Source organism: Lepidochelys kempii, chromosome 1 (assembly GCF_965140265.1).
Source record: "Lepidochelys kempii isolate rLepKem1 chromosome 1, rLepKem1.hap2, whole genome shotgun sequence".
NCBI classification, from domain to species: Eukaryota; Metazoa; Chordata; order Testudines; family Cheloniidae; genus Lepidochelys; species Lepidochelys kempii.
In genome coordinates this window covers 118,110,838-118,136,571 of record NC_133256.1, presented here as the reverse complement: position 1 = coordinate 118,136,571, position 25,734 = coordinate 118,110,838, and the positions used below count along the sequence as shown (strand labels likewise).

Below are 25,734 nucleotides of genomic sequence, written 5' to 3'. Positions count from 1 at the left end.
CTTGACTGCTCTTATTAAGCAAAAGGCCACATATCGCTTACCTTAGAAAACAGGCAAGCATCATTCTGACTATTTACAAATGGGGTACAGAAACAAAAAACAAACAAAAAAATCACATTTGGTATCCACGCTGCCTTTCAAAATGCTTGTGCTAAATCTATATGATTATCTATGCTGTCTGTAACCATGTGACCACTTCCCCTTCCACAGCCAGGACTTAACCCAGGATTTCTGATCCTCAACATTCCTCTGCTCTCTGGCAAACAGTTGCATAAGACACTGGAAAAGATAACTGCATAGTATTACTACCAGTTACTCCTTTAGTTTATCAGGTAGGGATCTGTGCTGTGGATTTACATCTTCTGCAGTCATAGCCTGCTGATGACTCATGCAGGAGAGGTTCAAAATAGTTCCACATATAATTTCTGTTCTTCAAGTTAAGCCCCCCCCAAAGCCTAGGAAATTACATAGGAAAAAATGTTCAAAGACCATTAAGAGTTGCAAAATCAGGCACCCCTAAATTAGGAAATACCTGAATTCAGGTTGCCTATGCTTAATAATAATAAAAGATAAGTCATCCCAACAGGGTTCAGATATAGCCCAGCTCTCCCCCCATTTCTAGTTTTGGAGGGGTTATGTATCTCCGTTTTTCACCTTTTCACACCTTTGGCTGCTGAGAGTGGGGAAAGTATTTTCTTCTTTTCCTTGGTACTAAATGCTGGAAAGAAGGCAGCAAGAATTCCACTCTGTTTCTTCCACATGTATTCACTGAGTGTGGGGCACTGAGCAATATAACCTGGCAATATGAGCAGTGCTCTCATACCATCGGGCAAAGTTATTAGAAGAAAAGCACTCACCAAATCAACTTTCCTTGTTGTCAGCAAGTGCATTTTCAGTACTGTATAAGTGATTTTTGACATTTAAAAATATATGAAACTGACCTTTGAGATCAGGCCTATTTCGAATACCAACTGATACAAAGAAGCAATCCATATCCATGTGCATTATACAGCGCTGATGCTTGGATGAACTTAAGACAGAAACATTACCTGGTATAAACAAATACAAACAGAAATTTTGAAACCTAATTTACAATTTTTGCAGTATTCACGTTAGTCATCAAGGACTGATATAAGACGTTTCCAAACACACCGAAGTTATTTTTATAATATTCCCCACCCAACTATTAAACTGCCTTTAAGGAAAAAATAAATTGTATACTATTCAATGCACTAAAATAATAGAATGCAATATAACAACATTGTGGAAATGTAGCCGTAAGTCTACTAAGTGAGGCATCATACCCCATGATATCCTTTTTATGTTCTCAAAATTAAAATTCTTCACCTTGTTAAAACAAGTCTGTTTCCAGGAGTTTACTATATATACACACTAATAACTAAGTCTTAATATTCACCATGCTAAAATTCAATCTGCAATGGAATGCTTCTTCGGTTTTTGATCAAAGATCAGAGCAGTCATTATCTCTGCACAATCTTCTCTGTTCATTCAAAGTGTTGAATGATTTAAAAACCTTTTCTATAATGGGAATTTCAGTCATCAGTGTACCTACACAGGTGCAAAACCTAGCATAGGAAAGCAAAACAGCTATAAGCTGCAATTTACACTGATGCAGCTTACTCCTGCTTGAATCTGGGGTAAGCTCCATTAGATCAATTGTCACTTATAATAATTTCCCCATGTACACTATAGAATTTGAACTGGTGCAGTTACACTGGTGACTGGCCACCAACCACTGACATTGGAGCAAATCCCAAGTGTGGACAATACCTAACACTCCATCATGAAAAAGTATTTCAGATCAAGAAAACTGAATTGCTTCATTTGTCAAATGGCAAACAATGAGAGGAAATAAACTGTTTTTAAGGCCCTGTTTTCAAACATTTAATCATTTTATCTCATCTATCACCTGTCTTTTTATTTTTTTTAAAGAAAAGTATTGCTCAATATTATACAATTAGGGAAAACAAAGGAATACATAATGACAGTTTGATACCTTAAAGAAATAAAAATCTCTACTAGAAGTAATGGTCTGCCTTTCATCCTTAGTTAATTAGGAAGAATAGTTCTGCATGTTCAAGGAGATATTGCTAAAGATATAAGATGAAAAATAATATTTAGGCTACTACTATACTTTAAATATTTAAGTTCTGGTCATTTTGTTCTTTACATGAATAACTTCAGTATGGCATCTGCATGCACTGCAGCACACTTACAGAGCCAATTTTTGTTCTAGACCAGATGAAGAAGGGTCACAAAGATCCAAGAGCACGTAGCAGTCTTGCTAAAAAATTCTCATTTCGATTATAGATCATTTCCAACTGCTACTCAACTTAGAAATCTTCAGTATGAACTGTAAGAAGTAGCGAGTTAGATTTTCAAAGAAAAATGTAGACCAAATACCTCCTTTGTTTGTATAGATAAAAGTGTTTATCCTCAAGAACCCAAAATAGCTTGGCAATCTCTGGAAGAATTAATTAATAATTCTACAGAAAAGAATTGTATTTACAACTGAATTTCATATTAAGTCACAATTTGCTTTTAAAATTAAAAAATGAAGAAGGCCCTTCAGACGTTCATTTATCAAAATCACATAAGTAGCTATTTCATATAACCTCATAACCTTTTGAATATAGAAAGCTCACATGTTTAATCTTGATCAGCTGCCTATCATAAGACTGAAGAAATAGAGAATCTTTTTAAGTAAAACCGTCAAACAAGTATCTACCTGTGTCAGCTATCATAAGTGCAGACCTGCCCACTTTCAATTTTTTTAACTTTTCCCTTCCCGGAAAGACACCATTGTTTTTTCTCTGCAGGGTATTGACAAATTCTGTCAATTCACACTTCCATGTAGATATGTGATGCAGTCTTGAACGAGAGTAAAAGTCAGAAATAAAACTGCAGTCTAAAGGTTTGGACAATGATGAGGGAGTGGCCTTGCTATGAGTAGGTACTGAAGAAGTGCTTTTTGTGCTTAAAGGCCCCTGAACAGTGGAGTGGTGAGCACCATTTATTTTAGTATTACTGTGCAAAGATGAAGATGAGAATGAATTACTCGTAGTCCTATGTGGGTTCTTTAAAAGATCTGTGTTTTTGTTGCTTTCCTGCAACTGCTGCATAGTGCAGTCTCTAAAGTCAATGATGCCTTTTTCAGTCTTCCCCTTCTCTGGCACAGAGCCTGGAGATAACCTGCTTGCAACTCTATTGCCATAGGGCATCACGCAATCCTGTGTCTGTAAGGCACTGGTAGAATTATGAGCATGTCCATTAAAAATGGCAGTGCTGTCTCTGTGATGCTGAATTCCATTTTGTTTCCTTCCAGAAAAGACCTGCTCCAGCTCCATAAAGCCTAAATCTTCACTTTCTTCTTTCTCTTCCTCACTCCAGCTACTGATGCCATTGGCTTTGATCTCATTTTCAGTCTCATACTTTTTTATTACGCAATTTCTAGAACAGACAAGAAAATGTTATTTAATAACCTTACAAAAAACAAAGATACAGTTCATCAAGAAATAATTTTAAGTGTTTACATATACATATACAAATAACATAGATAATTTAGGGATTCTGAATGCTCACATGCAAACTCCTGCTAGGTTATTAGAGGTAGATGATTATATGACTTTATTACTAAGTTTGAACTATGATCTTTTACCATAAAAAGTCAGTATTTTCGGTACAAAAAGCTTTTGTAGATTCGCTATATTATTATTAATATAAGAGTTAAAGGTCACTCCTGCATTAATCATGCTCTCTCATTAGTAAGGCAACTTTCTCTGGATTTACAGTAAGCTATATTTGACGAAAAACCTTGAGCAACACAGTAATTTGGATTTTTTTTTTTTTGGAATCATAACCATACCTTGGACAGCACTAATAATGTAAGATTGCTGGAAGGGAATATCTTCCATTTTATCCCAAAGATGCAATTTTTACACTCTTTGTATAATAGAAAATGTTAATTGCAAAGATCAAAAACTTATTTCTCCTTTTTGGAGGAAGATTTAGGATAGTTTGTTGAAATCCATCTGGTTTTCTCCTAGCTAAAACTTGTTCCAGATCTATAAACTCAAAATAGTCACAGCTTTTGGAGATTTGTTTTCTTTAAGAAAAACTGTTTGCATGTTATGTATGTATAAAAATAAACAGTAAGTGTTGTCCAGTATATTAGCTGTTTACTTCTTCCTTGATACCGTGAAGACAAAACTTTTACCTCAAAGAGTAATACTATAATAATACCAGTGAATATAAGTGTGATTAAAATTAGACTTTTCAAGAGTTAAGTGGATTCTTGGTCTATAGAAAAACCTAAATACTCCCACAGAAAGCCATTTTAACAAACATTCAAAAGGTGACTGGTAATTAGCTATTTGACATGCAAGTAAAACCAGAAAGCTAATTAGCTGTGATAACAATTCTTCTAAGATTACTGCAATTATAAACTACATTAAACATATCAACAATATTTTGGAATAGCTATGTGTTTGGGAAGCTGTTTCCCAGTGGCACTGACTTAATATAGTCATAGTATACAGTAAGTTTTAAAATTCAGAATGGTTATGTTAGATACTTATGAAAGCCTGGATATTCTTTTCATCCCAAAATTATTACGAACGTAATATTAAACTAGGGTTTAGGTTACTATAATATCACCTACAGATGAATGTAAGCAAAAAAGAAATGTTTCGCATGTACATACAGTAGGAGCTCTTTCATCTGTCACCACTTAATCCTCCTTCAGCACCGCTATGCAGGATTAGATCTACAATCTACTAAAACAAGTATTAACTGACTTTTTTATGTGACATAGAGGAACATAAACTACCATTCTGAATCTGATCTGGGGCCCGTCTAATCCAATATCCTGTCTCAGACTATAGCCAATACCAGATGTGTCAGAGAATTCTGCGAGAGACATTAAAAATGGGCAACTGTGGAATAACCTGTCCATAGGGGGAAATTTTTTCCTAACCCCACTCACTCCCAAATCAGTTAGAGACTGACTTGTATCTACAAGTGGTAGGGTTTATTCCCCTTCCAATTTTGTTCTTTATATTTTTTAAATCCTTTGTAATATATTTCATTTTCCTTATCCATATAAATGTCCACCCTTTGAGTTTTGCTAAATTCTCAGACGGAAAAATGTCCACAGGCTAGTTATGCACTGCAACATTTTGAACTTATTTTTTTCAGCTATATTCATTTATACTTGCTCCAAAACCTTTACCAAAAGAATAATTATCTCAATTTATTATTCTTTTTAAACCAAAGACCTAATTTCAGTATCACTGGTCAGATCCTCTTAATGTGTGCAACACACACTGTTTCCATAGAGCTGTGTGCTATACGCATTGCGTCCTACAGTAGAAACATTATGGAAAAGTGTGGTTCAGGGGTCAAGGCACTGGACTCAAAAAGAGGATAACTATGGGACCCTAGACGACTTATTTCATATCTCTATGCCTCTGATTTTCCATCTGTAAAATGTGGATGACACAACCTCTTTTGTAAAATGCTTTGATAAGTGATATAATGCTATATAAGTATTATCATTTTAAACTGATTACAGCCGACCGATCAACAGCTTTGTCAGTATTAACAGACTGAAAACACTTACACCCTGTTGTTGAGCTCTTTAGCTATATTGCTAGGACCTGGCATAGGATCTTCAGGTTTGCATATGGTACTGAAGTTGAGACCTTTCTGAACACTTGACTGCTTTGTGTAAAGCTGATATGGAATATATGAGAGGAGATGTCCAGCTTTTATGCTGAAACAGAAAAGAAGCGAAAGTTTATCACTCAAGGCTTTCAGAAAAATATGTAAACTAACATTATCTTAGTTATAATAGGCTAATACTTTGATCATTACAATCTGCTGTCTTGCTATACGTGGTTTTGTCTGCAGTCCTTTAACTGTCCATATATTTCAGTTGTGTTATCTGAACCTTTAAAGAGTTGATGTATTGCACCTAAATGGGAAAAATTGTTTTAAATTTTAAAAAAAGTAAGAAGTGCAAGCTATGAAATGAGGATAGAATAAGTAGGATTACAAAAAAATTGATAAATACTTTACACACTCTGAACTGCTAAAAAGAATTTTAATGATTGTTCAAGAAATCTAGAAAGTAAGCATATAAGATGTGAAAGTCACTTTTTTTTATTTGAAGTATAATAGACCAAAATTAAGCACACTTACAATAACTGCTGTACAACTATAGCCAAAAAGGTGCAACAAATATTGATTCATCAGATTTAATCAAAAAAAGCAAGTAGCTTTAAAAGGGGTCAGAACATAAATTTTAGTTTATTGGTCTGATGGACATCAGTACTTCAGTTCCAAATTCTGGACTTTAGGTACTGCATATTCACAATATAATAGAAATGTTATCAATTAATTGTCTCAGATCAATGCTGTGCTGGGAAATCCATTTAACTCTGAACACTGTAACAGACAGATGCACTCCAGAAAAAAAAAAACAAAAAAACAAAAAACATAAAATCAGAGATGAGCATTTCACTAGGATCTGATTCAACTTTAAAGGGTTCCCTCAGCTTCTGCAATTCTACAGGCTCAACTGTCCCATCCTGTAAGGGAATATACTGGTAGGGAAGAGGAGAAAGCCTCCAGAGGTTCTTCTCATGAAGATTTGACATTGATCATTCCAGTTCCATGCTTCTGGTATGCCCTGTCTCTAACCCAATTGCACTGTTAGGCCTTGGAGAAGCTGGTAGCTTCCTCAGGAGCCCTTCTCCTTTAAAGTGGGATCCTGACAACAAAAACCCACCCAGAATGAGATTTTTATCTTTCCTTCCTGATCTCTTTTCGTGGTGGTGAAGGAGATGATGTGCTCCCTTCCTAACCACTACCCCCCACCCTGACCATAGGAAGAGATCTCCATACTGCACTTTGGAACAGAGGTGTTGCTGATGTGGAAGTCCTTTTTACCCCAGGGAGGGGTGAGATACATATGAGAATCAAGTAATCAGACTAGATTCAGAGCTTTTAAAGAGAGGACACACAGAGAGAGATGATTTATCAAAACTATTTATTAACACCTCAATACTTTTTTCTCCATGATATATTTCCTAACTAGCTGAGACTTGTACTCGATTAAGGAACTTGGCAGGGGAAAAAGTCTCTATTGGCTGTCATGTTACAATTAGGGAAGAATGTAAAGGGAGATCATGTTACCCAATTAGAGAAACAAACTAGTTAGCATTTTTAGAGAGAACTGGGAAGGTTTCTAGGGAAAGATGTAATCAAAGCAGCTACAATAGAGAAAGTCCCCGAAACACATGAATTAAATACATTTTGATATATTTATACCACTTAAATGATATTCCTTTATGAATACTGTGAATTAAATGACATTTCAAACCTTTCAGGTATAAAAAATGTTGGTGCAGCAACCAAGCATTTATACTCCTGAAGTATGAAAATTTTTTCATATCATCACATGAACCTGAATAACCCAAAGTGACAGTCACAAAATTATCCTGTCAACTTTGAATACAAACACAGTACTTAATACTGGTATTTTCTATGCTGAGATTTTAGCCATTGGTGTAGCTGCATCAGTCACACACCTATCATTAACACTATTATACTGCATTAACCGCTAAAATCCCAGTGTAGACAAGGCCCCAATGGGTATGTCTAGACTGGCATAAGTCTCAGAGCCCTTGTCTATAGACCTGGTCTCATACTATTGCGGTAAAAACAGCTGCATAGATGCTTGGGGTTGGGCTGAAGCTCAAAGGTCTACACAGATGTTTTTAAAGCCCTAAAGCGAGTCCAAGTCTATAAACCCAGGACCTGAAACTCTCTACCACAAGTTTTAAAATGCAGTCTAGACAGACATGCCAATGACCTCCTGGAGTAATGAATTCCATAGGCTGATTATATGCTTCATAAAACAGTATTTCCTTTTATTATTTCCAAATCAAACTTACAAAATTGCCATGAAAATGTATTGGCCTAGGGACAACATCTATTATCCCACCCTTTATTATTGGGGAATAAAGTGTCTTTTTATTAACTCATGGGGGAGAGGGGAAGGGAACAAACCGTACCTAGCTCTGGGGAAGAGAGGACCAGAATTTTGTGAGGCTATTCAATCCTTTTATTTCCAGTTTCTCCTCCTCCTTGTATTATAGAACGAGATTTAAAAAAAACATAGGACACGTTGTCAATTTCCACTGTGTCCCTAGTAAATATGAATACTGCAATTCCTCTCTAACTTCTCACTTCCAGATGAAATCTCAACTTTTACAATCTATTTTCATATTTAAAACCACTAATCATTTTTGTATCACCATATTCAGGATCTTTATAACCTCTGCTACATCTTTCTTTTGAGATGTTCTCCAGTTTTTCAGACGATGTACCATTAATTTTGTAAAACAAAATTTGTATTACAATACAACATCTATTTCAATGTGCTGAAACATCCTATTTCCTTCAACTGCTGAAATGTTTTGATAACTTCAGCTTGTGTATTGCTTTAAATTTATACCTGATATATTTCATCTGCAATGATGCTCCTCAATTCCTGTGTGTGTTAAAATCTACCTAGAATGTGTCACAACCCCCTGAAGATTTTACTAATCTAAACAATTAAGTTATCAAACTTCAGTTTTCTACTTACTTTCCCTGCCAATTAAGATTCTGATCTTTCAAGGTGCTGCATTCTCAATTCACACTGGAGTCACTAGGTGCCTCAAAGGATCAAGCCGTAATATATTAACAGTCTCAACACTTAATTTCAATGTACTATTAATTGGTCTTTACTATAAAGAACTGTTCATGTTGACTTTTTTTTTAAACACACAACTTAACCAATTTTTAAGCTCGCCATAATATTTCCTTTATCCCATCATTATTTTCTAAGTGTTTCTCATGAGAAGTCTTATTAAAAGCGGTAGAAAAGCCAAGTATATTATGTCCTTCTAGTCAGTATTTTCCATTTCATTACATTTTCCAAAGAACTAATATGTTGGAGAGACATAATATCTCTTAAAGAACTTGAACTGGTTTGACTACACCAGCTTATATTTATTCTAGTATTTTACTTTATGCTTAATTACAAAATAGGAGCAGAGGTTCCCCCTGGAAATTAGGTGAATCTCACCAGACTAATTTCTGGAATCTCTTGACAACATTTTTAAAGACATGTATCATGTTGGCAAATTTCCAACCTTTAAAAAGATGTGGTTAGAATCTCTCTTCTTAGGGGTCTTCACTATTTCCTTTAGAATGATCAGGTTGAATTAGGTTTAGGATTAACTCTGCTTACATCAGATCTTGGAGGCTCTGATCCAAACTGTCAGAGAACACTCACTGATATGTAGATTTGAAGACCAGAAGGGACTATTAGATTACCCAGCCTGACCTGTATATCAAAGGCCATTAAAGTTCATCCAGTTACCCCTGTATTTAAGCCTCATTACTTATTTGACTAAAGCATATTTTCCAGAAAGGCATTCTGTCTTGAAAATAGCAAGAGGTGGAAATGGTAGTTTATTCCACTGGTTAAATCACCCTCACCTGTTCCAAATTAACTACTTATTTCTAATTTGAATTGGTCTCTCTTCACCTTGCAGCCAATAGCTCTTGTTATGACTTTCTCTGCTCTCAGATTAAAGACCACTCCTGCACCCAGTATTTTCTCCTCCATGAAGGTGCCTATACATTAATCAAGTCATCTCTCAATCTTTTTGACAAGATAAACAGACTGAGCTCCTTCTCCAGCCCTTGAATAATTTTTGTGTGCTTTTCTGCATCCTCTCCAATTTTTCAACATACTTTTAAAAATGTGGACACCATAAACAGGGGAAGAGAGGGAAGGGAAGGAACAGGCTTGTCGGTCTGCTGGCCAGAAAATCTCCTGTTAATCTGTTGCCTCCCATCATCCTGTTGAGGGGGAGTCCTGAATCTATAGTCCTCCCAAGAAGTGAGAACATACAGTGAGAACTTCTTGCATAAAACAGGAACTACACAGGACTGAGCTCCCTTCCAGTTGGCATAATATCCAGGGGATTGGGGCTAGCCTCCTAATAGCTAAAGGAAGGCAGAAACAAAGATGGGGGAGGGGGCAAGTAGGCAGAAATAATGAAGCTGGAAGAAGGCGTAGGTCAGTAAAGCAAAATTAGAGTGTTTGGGTGTCCCTTCCACTTTCATCCACTGCACTGCCTGTTCCTCCCTGACTCCCAAGCCAGCGGATAATAGGGAGTGAGGAACCCCTTCCCTACCTTGCATGGGGTCCAAGGAAGATATATGGGACACCGCACTGGGGTTCTTCACTCCCCAGGACTACCTCCTCCATCTCTGAACCCTGACAAGCTTTAATGGGCACTTCAGTGTTCAACAAGCCTATAAGGCATGTCAGCCCAGATGAGCCTGACACACCATCGTACAGGCAGCAGTTGATTAAAAAACCTACTAAGGCTCATGGGTGGCACATCAGGGAGAGGGAACTTTCAGTCCTTATGAGTAAGGCTGCGACTCTTTCATGGAAGTCACGGATTCCGTGACTTTCCAGGACCTCCGTGACTTTGGCAGCTGCAGTGGCTGGTGTGGCTGACCTCAGGGCCGCCCAAGCAGCTGGGGCGGCCCTAGGGCCAGCGGCACCGGCTGCTGCTCCATCGGCCCCAGGCAACTGGTCCCAGGCGCTGCCTCTGAGCAGTGGTCCGGGACCGGCGGTAGCAAGGCCCCATGCCTCCCCCTACCTGGAGTGGTTGGGCCCCGGACTAGAGTGGTGGCAGCAGGGCCACAGGCCACCCCAAATCTGGAAATATTCAAGATTTTTTTTCAAAAATTGCAATTTTTCTAGTGTGTGGTCTGATCAAATAAAAAACAAATTGGATTGTAATAAAAATACAATACTCAATTAAAAATAAAACCATAAATCAATCCTAATACCTTTCAGAACGTAGTTTTTCTAGACATTTTCTTTTTTTAAAGGGAGAAGCCACTCACACTGAAGTGAACCAAATGCAAAATGAAACAGTCAGATCACTATCCTTCTAATTTTACCTTTCTATGATCCATTCTGGTCGAACCACCTTTTCCCCTTTCAGTTCTTTTATTTTGGCATTTGGAAGATTTGTGGCAATGATGTGCGTTGTTTTAGCTCTGGAATAGTACACATGGTATTGGCCACCATGCAACATTATTAACCTCCTTAATTCATCAGCTGAAGGATCTGTAAAATTAACAAAAATCCAACTGTAAAAGTATTCCTGCATGAGAACACTTATGGAACCATGGAAACTCAGAAATCTAAAACCATGGTTGATTACAATGCAAAGCAACGTTTTTCTGAAAATCCACTAATTTCTTGAGAGACTTAAGCCATTTCTTCAAAATACAAGTAAACAAAGCCACCGAAGTTTAGGTAAATTGTCGTTTCTGGAAAGACTGCTTCAAAAACAAAGATTTCATGATCAGGTTAATTTTAAAATGTTAAACAAGGCCCATTTTAAACAAGCATCAACACACAACAAAATCAGATGAATTTCGTCCACATCTTTTGATTGGTATTTTCCCATATGCATTTAATGAAATGCTGTATACAGCCTTGATGGAAAGCAGTTTATTCCTAGGAAGTAAGGAAAATTACTTGCTTATAACTCTTTTTGATATTATCACAGGATTCCTAATTTTGAGATTTCAAGCTCAGGTGGAAAACTCTCTCAAGCTCTTCAGCTTTTGGCTCTCTGAAATAGTAGTAGTTGAGGAAAAGCCCACTCTTTTCTTACATGCACTGACCAACTGCCAATACGTCAGTTCCAGTTAGAACCTGCCCAGTCAATTCCTGAATTGTATAGAAAGAAAGGGATTCCCTAAAAATTAAAAACCAATCATAAAAAACATAACATTTCAGAAATTAAAAGTAAAATTTTTCATGTGTGTAAAACAATAATTATTCTTAAGGAACAGTCAAAAATAAAAGGCTACTACCTCAAAAACATTTTAAAAACCCAAACTGAAACTTCTGAGTTGTAAGGGGAAGGGAGAGGAAGTCTACCTGAAGATATCTTAAAAGAAGAAGAATTATAGGTAATTTTTCCAATCTTTAAAGCAGTGGTTCTCAAGCCAGGGGGTACATCAACTCATCTAGATATTTGTCTAGTTTTACAACAGGCTATATAAAAAGCACTACCAAAGTCAGTACAAACTAAAATTTCATACGACTTGTTTCTACTGCTCTATATACTATACACTGAAATGAAAGTACAATATTTATATTCCAATTGATTTATTATGTAATTGTATGGTAAAAATGAGAAAGTAAGCAATTTTTCAGTAATAGCGTGCTATGACACTTTTGGATTTTTATGTCTGATTTTGTAAGCAAGTAGGTTTTAATAGAGGTGTAACTTAGGAGTATGCAAGACAAATCAGACTCCTGAAAGGGATACAGTTGCCTGGAAAGGTTGAGACCACCGTTTTAAAGAAAACACACACAAAATATTTCAACTAATTGGCCCCATCTACACTAAAAATTGAACCAGTGAGAGTGTACTAAGTGCCAGTGGTGCAGCATGGCCATGCCAGCCATGTTACTTTGATTTTCATTTCTGTTTCAGTTTTGCCTTGTGTAGACACTAGTGCTGCTCACCACTGCAGTTGTACTGTTGAATGGGTACCTATCCCATAATCCCCTGTACAGCTCCCTGAAACAGTGGCTTCTGGAAGATTTCAAAAAGGCTTCTGGATTTCTCTGTGGAACCCAGGAGAAATGTGTGCCTAATTCCTGTATATGAATCTTACAACCCTATTCCCCACAACACATTTACTAACCTAATCACAGACCATTTTATTTTAATAGCCCCTTAAAAGCAACATCTCTCTCTTATTCCTCCTTATTCAATTCATAAGCCACATTGTCTCAGCCATGATGCACTGAAGAGCCCACCCCATCCATCAAAATGTAAATCTGATCATCATACCCCAAGTATCTGCTACCTGACAGTGTGACTGGGATAGTTTGGAAATGCAAAGTTAGGATTATCCTGGGTGCAGAATTAAAAGCTCTTTAAACACTATATAAACATATTGGATTTCCGGATCCCTAAATTCAATTTCAATAATAATTCACATGATAGATGGAAAAACATTTACTGCCAATTATCACAGAATCATAGAAATGAAGGACCGGAAATGACCTCGAGGGTCATCTAGCCACTCCCACTGCGCTGAGGTAGGACCAAGTAAACCTGGACTATCCCTGACAGGTATTTGTTTAATCTGTTTTGAAAAACCTCCAATGACAGGAATTCTACAACCTCCCTTGTAACCTGTTCCACTCCTTAACTAGTCTTACAGTTAGAAAGTGTTTCCTAATATCTAACCTTGCCGCAGATTGAGCTGATTACATCTTTTCCTACCTTCAGTGGACATGGAGAACAACGGATCACAATTATCTTTATAGCAGCCTTTAACATATTTGAAGACTTATTGAATTCCCCCTCTGTCTTCTTTTCTCAAGACTAAATATGCCCTATTTTTTTAACCCTTCGTAGGCCAGGGGTGGGCAAACTATGGCCCAGGGGCCACATCCAGCCCTTCAGATGTTTTAATCCAGTCCTCGAGCTCCTGCTAGGGAACGGGGTCCAGCGTTTGCCCCACTCTATGCGTGCTGTGGCTCCGCATGGCTCCCGGAAGCAAAGGCATATCCCTGCTTCGCCTACTACATATAGGGGCAGCCAGGGAGCTCCGCATGTTGCCCCTGTCCTTCCCATTGGCTGGGAACCATGGCCAATGGGAGCTGCAGGGGCAGCACCTGTGGATGGGGCAGCATGCAGAGCCCCCTGGCCTCACCTCCCGTAGGAGCCAGAGAAGGGACATGCTGCTGCTTCCAGGAGCTGCTTGAGGTAAGTACCGCCCGGAGCCTGCACCCCAGACCCCGTCCCGCACCCCAATCCCCAGACCTGATCCCCCTCCCACCCTCTGAACCCCTCGGTTCCAGCCCAGAGCATCCTCCTGCACCCCCAACCCCTCATCCCTAGCCCCACCCCAGAGCCCCCACCCTCCCCACACACCCCAATGGGCTGCCCCAGCCCAGAGCCCCCTCCCGCTCTCTGAACTCCTCATTTCTGGCCCCACCCCAGAACATGCACCCCCAGCTAGAGCCCTCACCCCCTCCCACATCCCAACCCCCAGTTTCGTGAGCATTCATGGCCTGCCATACAATTTCCATATCCAAATGTGGCCCTCGGGCCAAAAAGTTTGCCCATCCCTGTCATAGGCCCTGTTTTTAAACCTTTTATCATTTTTCTTGCTCTCTTCTGGACTCTCTCCAATTCATCTTGCTTAATAACAATGTCAATACATATAATTAAATGGTGAAAAAATGCTTACATTTGGAACTGAAAAATAAAAACAGATGCCAATATGGAATGTTTCAGTAGCCATTCTGATTTGATGGCTGATGGATATCAATTTAAAGCATCTTTCTTTCTTAAGTAGAGAAAATTATTAGCCCTAAAACGACTAATCAAGTTTCAGTTTTTTTAAATTAAGCTTTCTGACTTGAGTGAAAAGACCCATCCAACTTAAGATTTCATTGGGAGTGTTCTGGTAACTCAAACTGTAAGACCAAATTCTGCCGAACTTAGGAAAAAACTCCAGTCTGAGACCCAAGCTTGTAAAAAAGTTTCAAGTGGAACAATATTTTTTGTCACATTATGACTAGTTGAAGAAAATGATTTTGTATAGAAAGCCACCTGAACCTTAACCATAATGTTCCAAGGAACATTTTACAATCATAACTAAAATTTTATTTATACTACTGCAGATTCTTATTCAGCTATACCTATTTAAGGCCTGATTCTCATTTACAATAAGGCTCCTTTACACCTCACCAGCAGTTAAGAGAGGCATTAGTATAAATGAGGATCACTTAATGTTTTGGAGAAAAATGAAAACCTCACCTGTAAAGCCATTGACATAGATGGCAACTCCACTAAAGATATTGGATGATGAAGTTCCATCCTTCTGATGCTGTATAGCCGCATCTGACTGGAATTGATCCTCCAGTTTCTGGACCTTTGCAGACATGTATCCTCCCTAGAATTTAAATAAAAGAGAAGTTTAAACATGAACCAAAGCAATGACGATTTTCACTTTCTGATGCCTAGCTACAAAACAGTCAGTCAGTTTCAACAAAACTGACAACTCAATCAGATATTCCCTCCTGAAAATAGTTGGTATAAATTTGGTTTTCCCTCCTGAAATACATTTTGGATGAACTGCAAAATTCATATGCGGTTTTTCCAAACCATGAGTAATACATTTAATCCAAACTCCTGCTGATTAAACAGTTGCACCATGCTAGCAACGTGGCAAGGCTCTTCATTTACTCACCCGGGTGGCAGGTGTTAGAATCCCACACAGAATGACTTTAGGTCTGCAGACCTGCTGTGAAGGTGTGGCTTGTTACCTCTACTCTGGCTGTAAAGGACATAGGAGTGGCTCTCTAAGGAAGAATGATCTAATTCAGAAGAAATTCTGGAGAAACCCTAGGGAAAGTCAAACTCAGGTAGGAAGCTTAGGCTGGGGTTTATGTTTTCTTATTGTTTGAGTTAGTAATATGTCAAATGAAAATTGTCAAATATGTCAAAGTCAAATGAAAATTAATAAAGCCACAGAGCGTGAGTCTGGATGATAATTCATGATCTATGTGCTCTAAGGATAGGGCAAAGACTCAAACGCATTAACCTTCAGAGATTCCAAGGCCAGAAGGGGCCATTGTGATCATCTAGTCTGACCTCCTGTAAATACAGGCCATAGAATTTTCCTGAAATAATTCATGAATCCTTTCTTCCTAAATGTACATGACACATGGTGGTGTGGTATACACTTATCTAAATTTGGGTGCCTTTGTTATCACATGTCCAACTGTAAAGGATTTAGATGAAGAGGAAAACTGTAACTTCAAATCTCTCAAAAATGGACCTATCATATAATCTCCCCAATGGCAAAAAAGCTTCTATTCCTACTTTGCAGGGCTAAAAAATATCGAATGGTCCATTTTTGGTGTAAAGTCAATCTATTATTTTTTCCAAGGGGAGGGGTGGAAAGAAAAGAGTGGAGAAAACATTAATTCTTTCAGTAGGTTGTTCTTTTGTTTTTAAACTGGAGACTGCTGAAAGTTGCTCAAGAGTTTGGAATGTTAAAATAAGACCCAATGAATATGGACTAGTAAATAAGTGCAATTTATTGGATGCCTTTGCTGAACACCTCTGAAAGTCAGGACGTGTTTTTTGGAATGATTTGGAATGACAGTCTCTTTCAAGTGGAGAAAATACATGTGTGTGTGTGTTGAGGCCCTTTACACATTAAATTTTTTTTAAAAAAAATCAAAAAAGCATCAAGAACATTGCATTTATTTACCCTTTCAATAAAAAGCCTTTTGGTTTTAAACATACCCATATCCCCCAGCCATCGTCATTACTGGCTCGTTTCCTCCATCCACCCCGCCTCATAGTGAAGCTTCTGCTTAGGAAACAAAAAACAAAGGGTTGGTTGGTTTGTTTTTTAGCAGCATCTCCAATTCCACTTCGGTGATGGCATGCAAACAGACTGTCTTCTTCAATAACATACTCATGCATGTAATCAGAAGCTAAAATAAATGTAGCAGTTGCAAATTCAATCCTAAGAAAAGTGAAATGTAAAACAACCCTTTATTTAGGAGCTGTGAGATGCTTACCAAAATTAGTCCTCAGGGTGCCTGCTACGTCCTGCACTAAATATAGTATTTTCCTCTTGCTACTACAACACAGCATTACAGTGTTAAGTATCTACAATAATTTACTAGACTTTTATTGTCCAACATACACCTTATATAGCACACCACTTCTAAGCGGTTTAAACAGGATTGCTACTATCCATGAACAATATTGCCAGTCAGCGATAATTATTTTTCGTATTTGATATCTAGTGCATCTTGGGATGCAGGTTCAATTTTCGTGGTATCAGGCACTGGTTAATTACACTAGTGGATTTACATCTAATCTCAAAGGCTGTTGATGCTTTTATGTAAAAACCAAAAAAGAACAAAAGTCACTTTTTGCTTAATGGAGTGCCTCTTGGTTAAAATGACAGTTGATTTACCCCCAGGTTTGTTCAGAAAAATCAATTTACAAACTAAGACCAAAATGTCCCTTTCTGTGAACAGCTTAATACTGGCATCTGAGCTATGCATAGCAATACGTCCAGGTATAGGAGGAGACAGAAATAGTGGTGAGGAGAGGGAATGTATTGGACTATGGCTCCTAAAAACACTGCATCCAAATAATCCACATTCACTAAAGCACTGATATTGATTCTGAAATATTGACGATTAGTGTGGTGTGATTGCCGGGTCACTACCTAGAATATCACATCTGAGATTCTCTCAACCCATAAAGTGACTTTGCCTCTTAGGGAATATGCCCGTACCCCTGGAGAGGTTAAATAGAACCAAATTTTGACTTCATACTTGAATATGGTGCAGTCTTGCAGAAATATTTTAAGTTACGCTGATCACCTGGTTCTTGAGAACATAAAAGGGTTTTCTATTAGATTGCGTGCCCTTTAGTGGCCTGCAGGGAGAATGCCAGACCCCTAAAAGGCCTAATGGTAACCAACACCTTCCTGAAAAAACTCCAACTCCCATGAAGTAGTAAAAAGCTGCGAGCAATCTTGTGCTCAGATACACTAGTGGTGGGTATTTTAGGTAGGTTCTTTTTGTACATAACGTTCCTATATATCAGCAAGGTGGAGACTAACCTTATTGACATGGTCTCATAAACCAGGGATTCTATTTCATGAGCTGACCCTTTAGAACAACTTTTCTGAAGTCTTGTGACACACTAGACTTTTGACTCAAGAGATGGGAAGGTAATCTTCTACCAAAGGCCAGCAGGTCAGAGTACTACTACAATCAGGGGCAATAAAAATCAGACTTATTTTGTCTACTTTTAGTTTCATCAGGACAAGTGATCAGAAAGACAGGTATACATTAGGTGAACTCAAGAGATGGGGAACATGATGTCTGTCACACAAAAGCCCTCCTTTTCCTGGATTGGCATTACTGATTGCTGCAGATCTGCAAGCATTGAGATAAGCGGTCATCAGAAAACTTCAGATACATTTCCAACTTCCCTGGCAGATGGGACTCAGCCACTTCACTTGAAGTCTGAACGCAGGCTAGGCAAGTGGTATTTCAATGATTATCAGATGTGTTGTGCCCAGCTTGTTCATTTGACATCAGTGCTGTGGTCTTCAGGTTACAAGTGATTAACAATCTTCCCATTTGCAGCTCAAGGAGTTTGATGAGGAACCAAGATCTCTGGGATGAGAAAGAATCCCCATCCAGTCTTGCACTTCTGGCAATGACAGCTCGCCCAAGAATCCAGCAAAGGCATGCACCCCCTGGAGAAATTCACTGGGCTTCCTCCAGCAGCGCTGGACTGCTAGAGCTAAGGTAATCTTTCCCTGCACACAGAATCTACTGAGCCAGAAAACTAGGTGAAGGAAGGGATGTACATGTTTACTGGTTCAAAGGATCAGAGCTATGAAAGATGACATGATGCTCATTACACAGAAGATCAGCTGGAATGGATGTGTATTTGACTTCCTAATCTGAGCTGCTACAAGAAATGCTTTATCAAGCTTCTCCTGGAAGGGGTGGGGCGGGAGGAGAAGACTCTAGGGCTTGAAGACTGATCATGGGTGGACATATTTCAGAGAGGGGGTTAATTTCCTGAGGTTTATAATAACCCCTTCTTCCAGAAGCTCTATTGACCCCTGAATGGCTCTCTAACCCTTCACAGACCAAATGCAAAGGCGGGACAGAATGTACCACATCTTCCTTTTGTGAAAAGACACCACCGCAACTACCATGAGCGTTAGAAAATGCTGCTACACAAACCACAAACAGAAACTAAGAATTATGATGCTCAGCACTCTTCTGGTCTCTCTCAAATACTTGTGTAACCCACTGGTAAAGCATGTGTTGTATGTCCCTGTATGAACTGGCTCACAGAGAGGATAACACTATACTTTCCCCCAACCAGTAACTCCTACCACTCAAAGGGAAAAGGTACGTGCTGTAGATCTGAAGGTTGTGGGTTCAAACCCTCCTGATTATCCATTTGAGGGGAGAGAATTTATGCATAAGTTAGTGTGAGAACTACAACTGAGCAGGAAACAGTTTTACCACCATATAGAACTCTGAGATTTCAAAAGTTTTCCCATTGTGCATCAGGATGAAACTGAGGCCATAAGTTTTTCACAAAAGGCAAGACAGAGCTGCCTCAGCCCCAGAACAGCCATCAGCCTGGTGGTTATGGCACTTACCTGAAATGTGGGAGACTGAGTTAGTTAGTTCCATGCTCAGCCTGATTTGGTGACTAGAGAGTCAATCTCTCTCCCTGGCCAAATGATTAATTAGTTATACAAGGGGGAAGAGCTCCAGCTGGAGACAGAGACTCTATACCCTGGTAGTTAGAACACACTGTCATAACTGGGACATGGGTAGTCTGACCTACTGGTTGGAACAGGAGCCAGGCTGGGTGAGATACCAAGAGATCAGACTGAGACAGGCCAGAGGGCAAAGCAGGAGTCAGCTGTCGGGAGGCAGGACCAGCAATTAGAAACAGGCAGAAGCAGCCATAAGCAGGGAAAAGCCAATTGCATAGATCATTTCCTGTTCCTGCACTTGGTTTAAATACAAGTAGGGAGACAATCAGACCCCAGGACTGCAGTTGTGGGCGGCAGGTATAATAGGGTCTGCCTCCCCTGGTGCTACTGCAGTCGTCGGACCCCAAGTTGCGGAGTTTGGTGGTGAAGTTTTTGCTTTATTATGCCCCATGCAGGTTCTGGGGCAGCTAAGGAGGCAGTATGTGCTATTCAGCTTCCTGGGTTCATCAGTAATCTCCCTGGACTGCAGAGAGATTACTGAGGAACCCAGGAAGTTGAGTAGCAAATACTGCCTCCTCAGCCACCCCGGAATCAGCATGCGGCATATCAAAAGTATCTCCGAAGAGACGCTTTTCCCTGGGGCGACGTGGGTCTGGGGAGGGGAGGAGAGGAGAGGAGAGGAGAGAAGAGGTGTGTCTGTGGCTGGCCCGAGGCTCTTTCGGGCAGGGGGGCCAGGGGACTGGGCTTTGACTGGCCCAGGGCTCCTCTGTGATCAGGACTGTAGCTGGTACGGGGTTCTTGCACTGAATGTGGGGGTGGGCAGAAGGGGCAGAGCTGGGGGCTAGCCTCCCCAAAGGGGGGCTCCACCCATTGCCCATGACTAGAGTGCTCTGTCAGAGTTCAGCTTCTAGTTTTGCCAACTGTTAGCAGCTCACTGGGTGGCAGGGTGAAACTGACTAGCTCCTACAAGCCCTTTGGGCCAGCATTCAAGAACTATGGTCCCCGACCCACTCATCTGGGATGTGGGACACCTCGGTCCAAGTCTCTGGTCTGAATCAGGCAGAGTTGGGACTTCAGCGCAAAGTCTCCCACAGGCTGAGTACCCTAACCATCAGGCTATTGGCTATCTTTGGTTGGTTGCATGTTTGCTCTCTCTCTGGTTTTGACTAGAAATTCCATCCTGGACCTACAAAAGTTTCACTGAAACTGGTATGTTCCCAGGAACTGTTTCAGTTTCAGTGAATTGGCGTTTTCCAACTAAAAAGGATTCATTAGAAAATTCATAACTAGCTCTAGTAAGGAGTCTGGAGTAATTGTTGGAATGATTTTATACTCCAATACAACGTATGCAGAAGTGAACTGGGTTTTGTGTTAATATTAAGGCTGTCGATTAATCACAGTTAACTCACGCGATTAACTCAAAAATATGAATCACAATTCATCACAGTTTTAATTGCACTGTTAAGCAATAGAATACCAATTGAAATTTATTTTTATTTTTGGATGTTTTTCTACATTTTCAAATATATTGTTTTAAATTACAACACAGAATAGAAAGCATACACTGCTCACTTTATATTATTTTTATTACAAATATTTGCACTGTAAAAAACAATAAAAAATGGTATTTTTCAATTCACCTCATCCATAATGCAATCTCTTTATGGTGAAGGTGCAACTTACAAATGTAGACTTTTTTTGTTACATAACTGCCCTCAGAAACAAACAATGTAAAACTTTAGAGCCTACAAGTCCACTCAGTCCTACTTCTTATTCAGCCAATCCCTAAAACAAACAAGTTTGTTTACATTTACGGGAGATAATGCTGCTGGCTTCTTATTTACAATGTCACCAGAAAGTGAGAATAGGTGTTTGCATGGCACTTTTGTAGCAGGCACTGTTAAGTATTTACATGCCAGATATGCTAAACATTCGTATGCCCCTTCATGCTTCAGCTCCCATTCCAGAGAACACGCTTCCATGCTGATGACTCTCATTTAAAAAAAAAAAAAAAAAATGAGTTAATTAAATTTTGACTGAACTTCCTGGGGTAGAATAGCATGTCTCCTGCTGTTTTACCCGAATTCTGCCATGTATTTCATATTATAGCTGTCTTGAATGATAACCCAGCACATATTGTTCATTTAAAGAACACTTTCACTGCAGATCTGACAAAACGCAAAGAAGGTACCAATGTGAGATTTCTAAAGATAGCTACAGCACTCAGCCCAAGGTTTAAGAATCTGAAGTGCCTTCCAAAATCTGAGAGCGATGAGATGTGGAGCATGCTTTCAGAAGTCTTAAAAGAGCAAAACTCTGATATGGAAACTATAGAACCCGAACCATCAAAAAAGAAAATCAATCTTCTGCTGGTGGCATCTGACTCAGATGATGAAAGTGAACATGCATTGCTCTGCGCTGCTTTGGATCGTTATCAAGCAGAACCCATCATAAGCATGGACGCATGTCCTCTGGAATGGTGGTTGAAGATGAAGGGATATATGACCTTCAGCACATCTGGCATGTAAATATCTTGCAATGCCGGCTACAACAGTGCCTTGTGAACGTCTGTTCTCACTTTCAGGTGACACTGTAAACGAGAAGCAGGCAGCATCATCTCCTGCAAATGTAAACAAACTTGTTTGGCTGAGTGACTGGCTGAATAAGTAGGACTGAGTGCACTTGTAGGCTCTAAAGTTTTACACTGTTTTGTTTCTGAATGCAGTTTTTTGTACATAATTCTACATTTGTAACTTCAATTTGCATTACAGTACTTGTATGAGGTGAATTGAAAAATATGGTTTCTTTTGTTTTTTAATGCACAAATATTTGTAAGCAAAAATATAAGGTGAGTGCTGTATACTTTGTATTGTGCTGTAACTGAAATCATTATATTTGAAAATGTAGAAAACACCCAAAAATATTTAAATAAATGGATTTCTATTGTTTAATCTCACGATCAATCACGATTAATTTTTTTAATTGCTTGATGGCCCTAGCCAATATTTGTTTTACTGTGGCATTTTTAGTATTTGTGTTTTGGTTAATGAGAGCTGTTCCTTTAAGAACAGGGTGCAGCACTTTATTATATTATGCGTTAAAGACTGAGAGCAACGTGTAGGAGATTGTCCGTTTGTCCACACTGGAAGACTGTGCCTGAGTAACTCCAAAAAGGTCACAATACATTTGGTAAATTTATTATTCTAGAATGCATGCCTCCTTTCTGAGGCTGTAACATTAGCACTTGTGGGAGACTGGATGCCTCGCGACATTGCTAATGAGCTACAGAACCTTTCATCTGTAGCTGACCACTTTGAATTCAGCTCAGCAAGGATTAAAAATTGTTTTCATCTAATGGATGTTTTGTGGCCCTATATGCGTTTCATGGCTCTCAGTTCCAGCTCCCACCTCACAAACCCATCACTGGCAAGCACACTGTCTTACGATGCATTTGTACAATGCCAAGCACAATGGAGTCTCATTCTTGGTTGTGTCTTCTAGCAAGAGCTCCTGCAGCAGGGGACTAAATTGTGTTACAATACATTTTTGAGTGTTAGTAACCCTAAAACATTGAGGGATGGGGCAACTGGAGTTTAAAATCAGCTTACACGCCAACATATAATGCGGGGAGGAGGGAGGAACGGGATGACACAGACAATTAAAAAAAACTTTTCAGGATGTTTGAAGTTCTTGGATTGACAATATCATTTTATAACAAAATGAACTCTAAACTTGATGACCTGATACTGTTAGAGTAGTTTGAGCTGATTTTAGGAGGGAATGACCTCTAATACCATTAGAGTCATTTGCAACTGCAAGCAGTTGCTGATGTCAGGGCCAGTCAGGCAATTTTAATCCAATCAATCCCTGACTACTAGTGTTTTAACCATATCTGTATAAAAATTACATGCCTAGAACTGGCTGACTAAAAAACATTGGAAAAGTTTCTGGACCATGAACTGCCACTTTCTGGGGGAGGGTGTGGAAGGGGAGAGAGAGTTTGGAGTAAGAAGGCCAACAAGCCTTAATCAAAAGATAAAACTGAAGACCCTCGATGAAGAATAAAGCATGTGACACAAAACAGTAAGCTAAGGAGTATGAGAAGTCAATAGTAAAACTCACTTTCCAGAATCTATGAAAAGCTGATCCATAGTCTTGTGTCAGAAAAGTGAAATGTTGTGTAATTTGCAAAAATCATGAGTAGTAAAGCCCTTTAAAATTAATTCCCTATATGTACATGACTGCTCATGTGAAATACACGGTAGCAGGAAATGTCATTTTGTCCCAAGAAACTCCTATTACTACATTGCTCCAGAAAATGCAACTTGAGGAGATACAGAAGTTCTACACAGTGTTGCTAAATATAATATCAATTTCTGAGATTTTGAAATTGTCTTCAGTTTGCAATCTGCAGGCCAAAATGGCCTTAATCTTGGATCAAACTAAGTTAACACCTAAGAAGTGAAAGATTTTTAGATACAAGTGTCACAGTTCATGACAACTGCACCTGTATTCTCCCCCTCCCCCCCGATGTCCAGCATGGGCACCCACTCTATGTTTCTCAGCTGTCACCTCTCTTGGGAGAAGGCCAATCTCTCTCTCCTTTCTGAACTGTGGTTGCACAGTTTCCTGCCTACACTGTGTTATTCCTAGCAAACCAACCTTAGTCAGCCCAGCCTCTGTGCTTTGTAACTCTTCAAAAAGTTATGAACAACATAACTGCAAACAGTTATGAGTTACCACACATTTATTCTTAAAATGAAAGGATTACAGACCAAACATATTAAAACCAATAAAAGAAACAATGCACATGCTAAAAAGCTTATCAGAGGTCACCCCAACTCCAAATGGTAGGTGTCAATCCCTCCAAGCCTTCCATAAGCACTTGGGGTCACCCCCTTAGACAGAACGTTCTGTCCATTTGCTGGATCAAAAAGACGACCCTGAGTCAGTTTAAACTCAATATATTATCTAAAAGGCCTCTCTTTACCAGATGGTCTCTGGAGACTCCAGTCTGAACTAGTATACAAGAGCCTCTCCAGCTAGAAGGTGTTGCAACCTGAGTGATTTTGCCTAATCACCCCCCACTGTTGTTGACTACAGGAGGGCTGTGGCCACGCTCCAACCCCTCATGGAAATACATAAAATCCCTGGCTCACAATGATACATACACTTAATACGGTAATATCTCCCAAAGATATTGTAGGAAATTGTCATATTTGTCACAGCAAGCAATTATAAAGTCTTACACAAGTGTCTCACACGAATACAGAAAGCTAGGTTTATTACTGTGTTTGCTGATGGAGCCATACACAGGTCTGTTGTTGAACAAGTATCTGTGTGCATCAGCATTGTACATTATGACAGCACATTTGGAATCTGGGACAACTGATTGTGATACACAAAGAATAAAAGCAACTTTAGGAATTGTGGGGATGAATACATAACAGCTCAAGTCAACATGAGTCAGGCTGAAAATAGATGGCGCAGCAGTGAATACAGGCTGCTCATATGTTGTGCAGGCCACGTTTAGACAAGATACTAATTTTATTGTTGTGCACTACATCCAACTCTTACATCCTCCAAAACACAAGCACGCCGGACTCATTCTAAGACCAACTGGCAATGTCTCACTGCCCTCTAGGAACAGTGTTTCTGATCATTGCTAGTCAATCAGCTTCGGAGCTCATCACAACTGTAGCTGTTTAACCAGCAGCAGCTTTCTTCTGTTCCTTGGGACATCAGCTTGAGTTTCAACAGAGTTTTGTTTTTTCCTCTATTCCCCTTGTTTCCCAGTCCCACAAGTGGCTCTTCCCAGCAATTCCTTTTAATACTTTTAGTTACTTGGCTCGATTAGTCTTTGAGTTGAAGAGTCAGCAGCTCCTTCAGGTAAGGACATGGCTTGCCACTGCCACAATTCATAGGCACAGAATTCAACATACTGTGGTTGATTAGCTTCATAATTTCCCTCATGTATTCATATTCTTTTGGGATTTAGCAATGTGATGGCCTCAAAGCTTTGCCAGAACTATTGCCTTCTCAGTACAGTGTGCCTCTATGCTTACTTTGAAGTGTTGCGTTCCCATCCTAACTTACTAGTTTCAGGACCTTCTCTCAGCACATGGAAATTATTTCTGTCTGATATTCTCTTCCAGATTCAACTGAAGTGATGTTCAGAGGCACCAAGTTCCTCGAGGTTATACAGTGGTCTCTGTCTTGGGGACACCACCTTATTCTCTTTGGAGAAAGCAGAGCTCCTCAGATCTCAAGGCCTCCAAATGACAGTCAAGTCTCAAT

At 39.3% G+C, this 25,734-nt stretch overlaps 1 protein-coding gene across 14 annotated transcripts in view; it reads right to left on the bottom strand.

Moving 5' to 3' along the window:
- The window catches only part of REV1 (REV1 DNA directed polymerase), a 95,686-nt gene that overhangs the window by 61,379 nt on the left and 8,573 nt on the right, over positions 1–25,734 (bottom strand). For 5 of the 14 annotated variants that reach the window (XR_012159864.1, XM_073352192.1, XM_073352152.1 and 2 more), the window contains 6 exons: positions 16,461–16,530; positions 14,964–15,099; positions 11,062–11,230; positions 5,642–5,794; positions 2,750–3,471; positions 942–1,049 (listed from right to left, as the gene is read on the bottom strand). Coding sequence is in view for 12 of the 14 variants with exons in the window: in XM_073352192.1 (XP_073208293.1) it covers positions 942–1,049; positions 2,750–3,471; positions 5,642–5,794; positions 11,062–11,230; positions 14,964–15,099; positions 16,461–16,517 (1,345 nt within the window). In the remaining 2 variants the exon portion in view is untranslated. The other 9 variants (XM_073352182.1, XM_073352161.1, XM_073352291.1 and 6 more) reach the window with 8 other exon arrangements.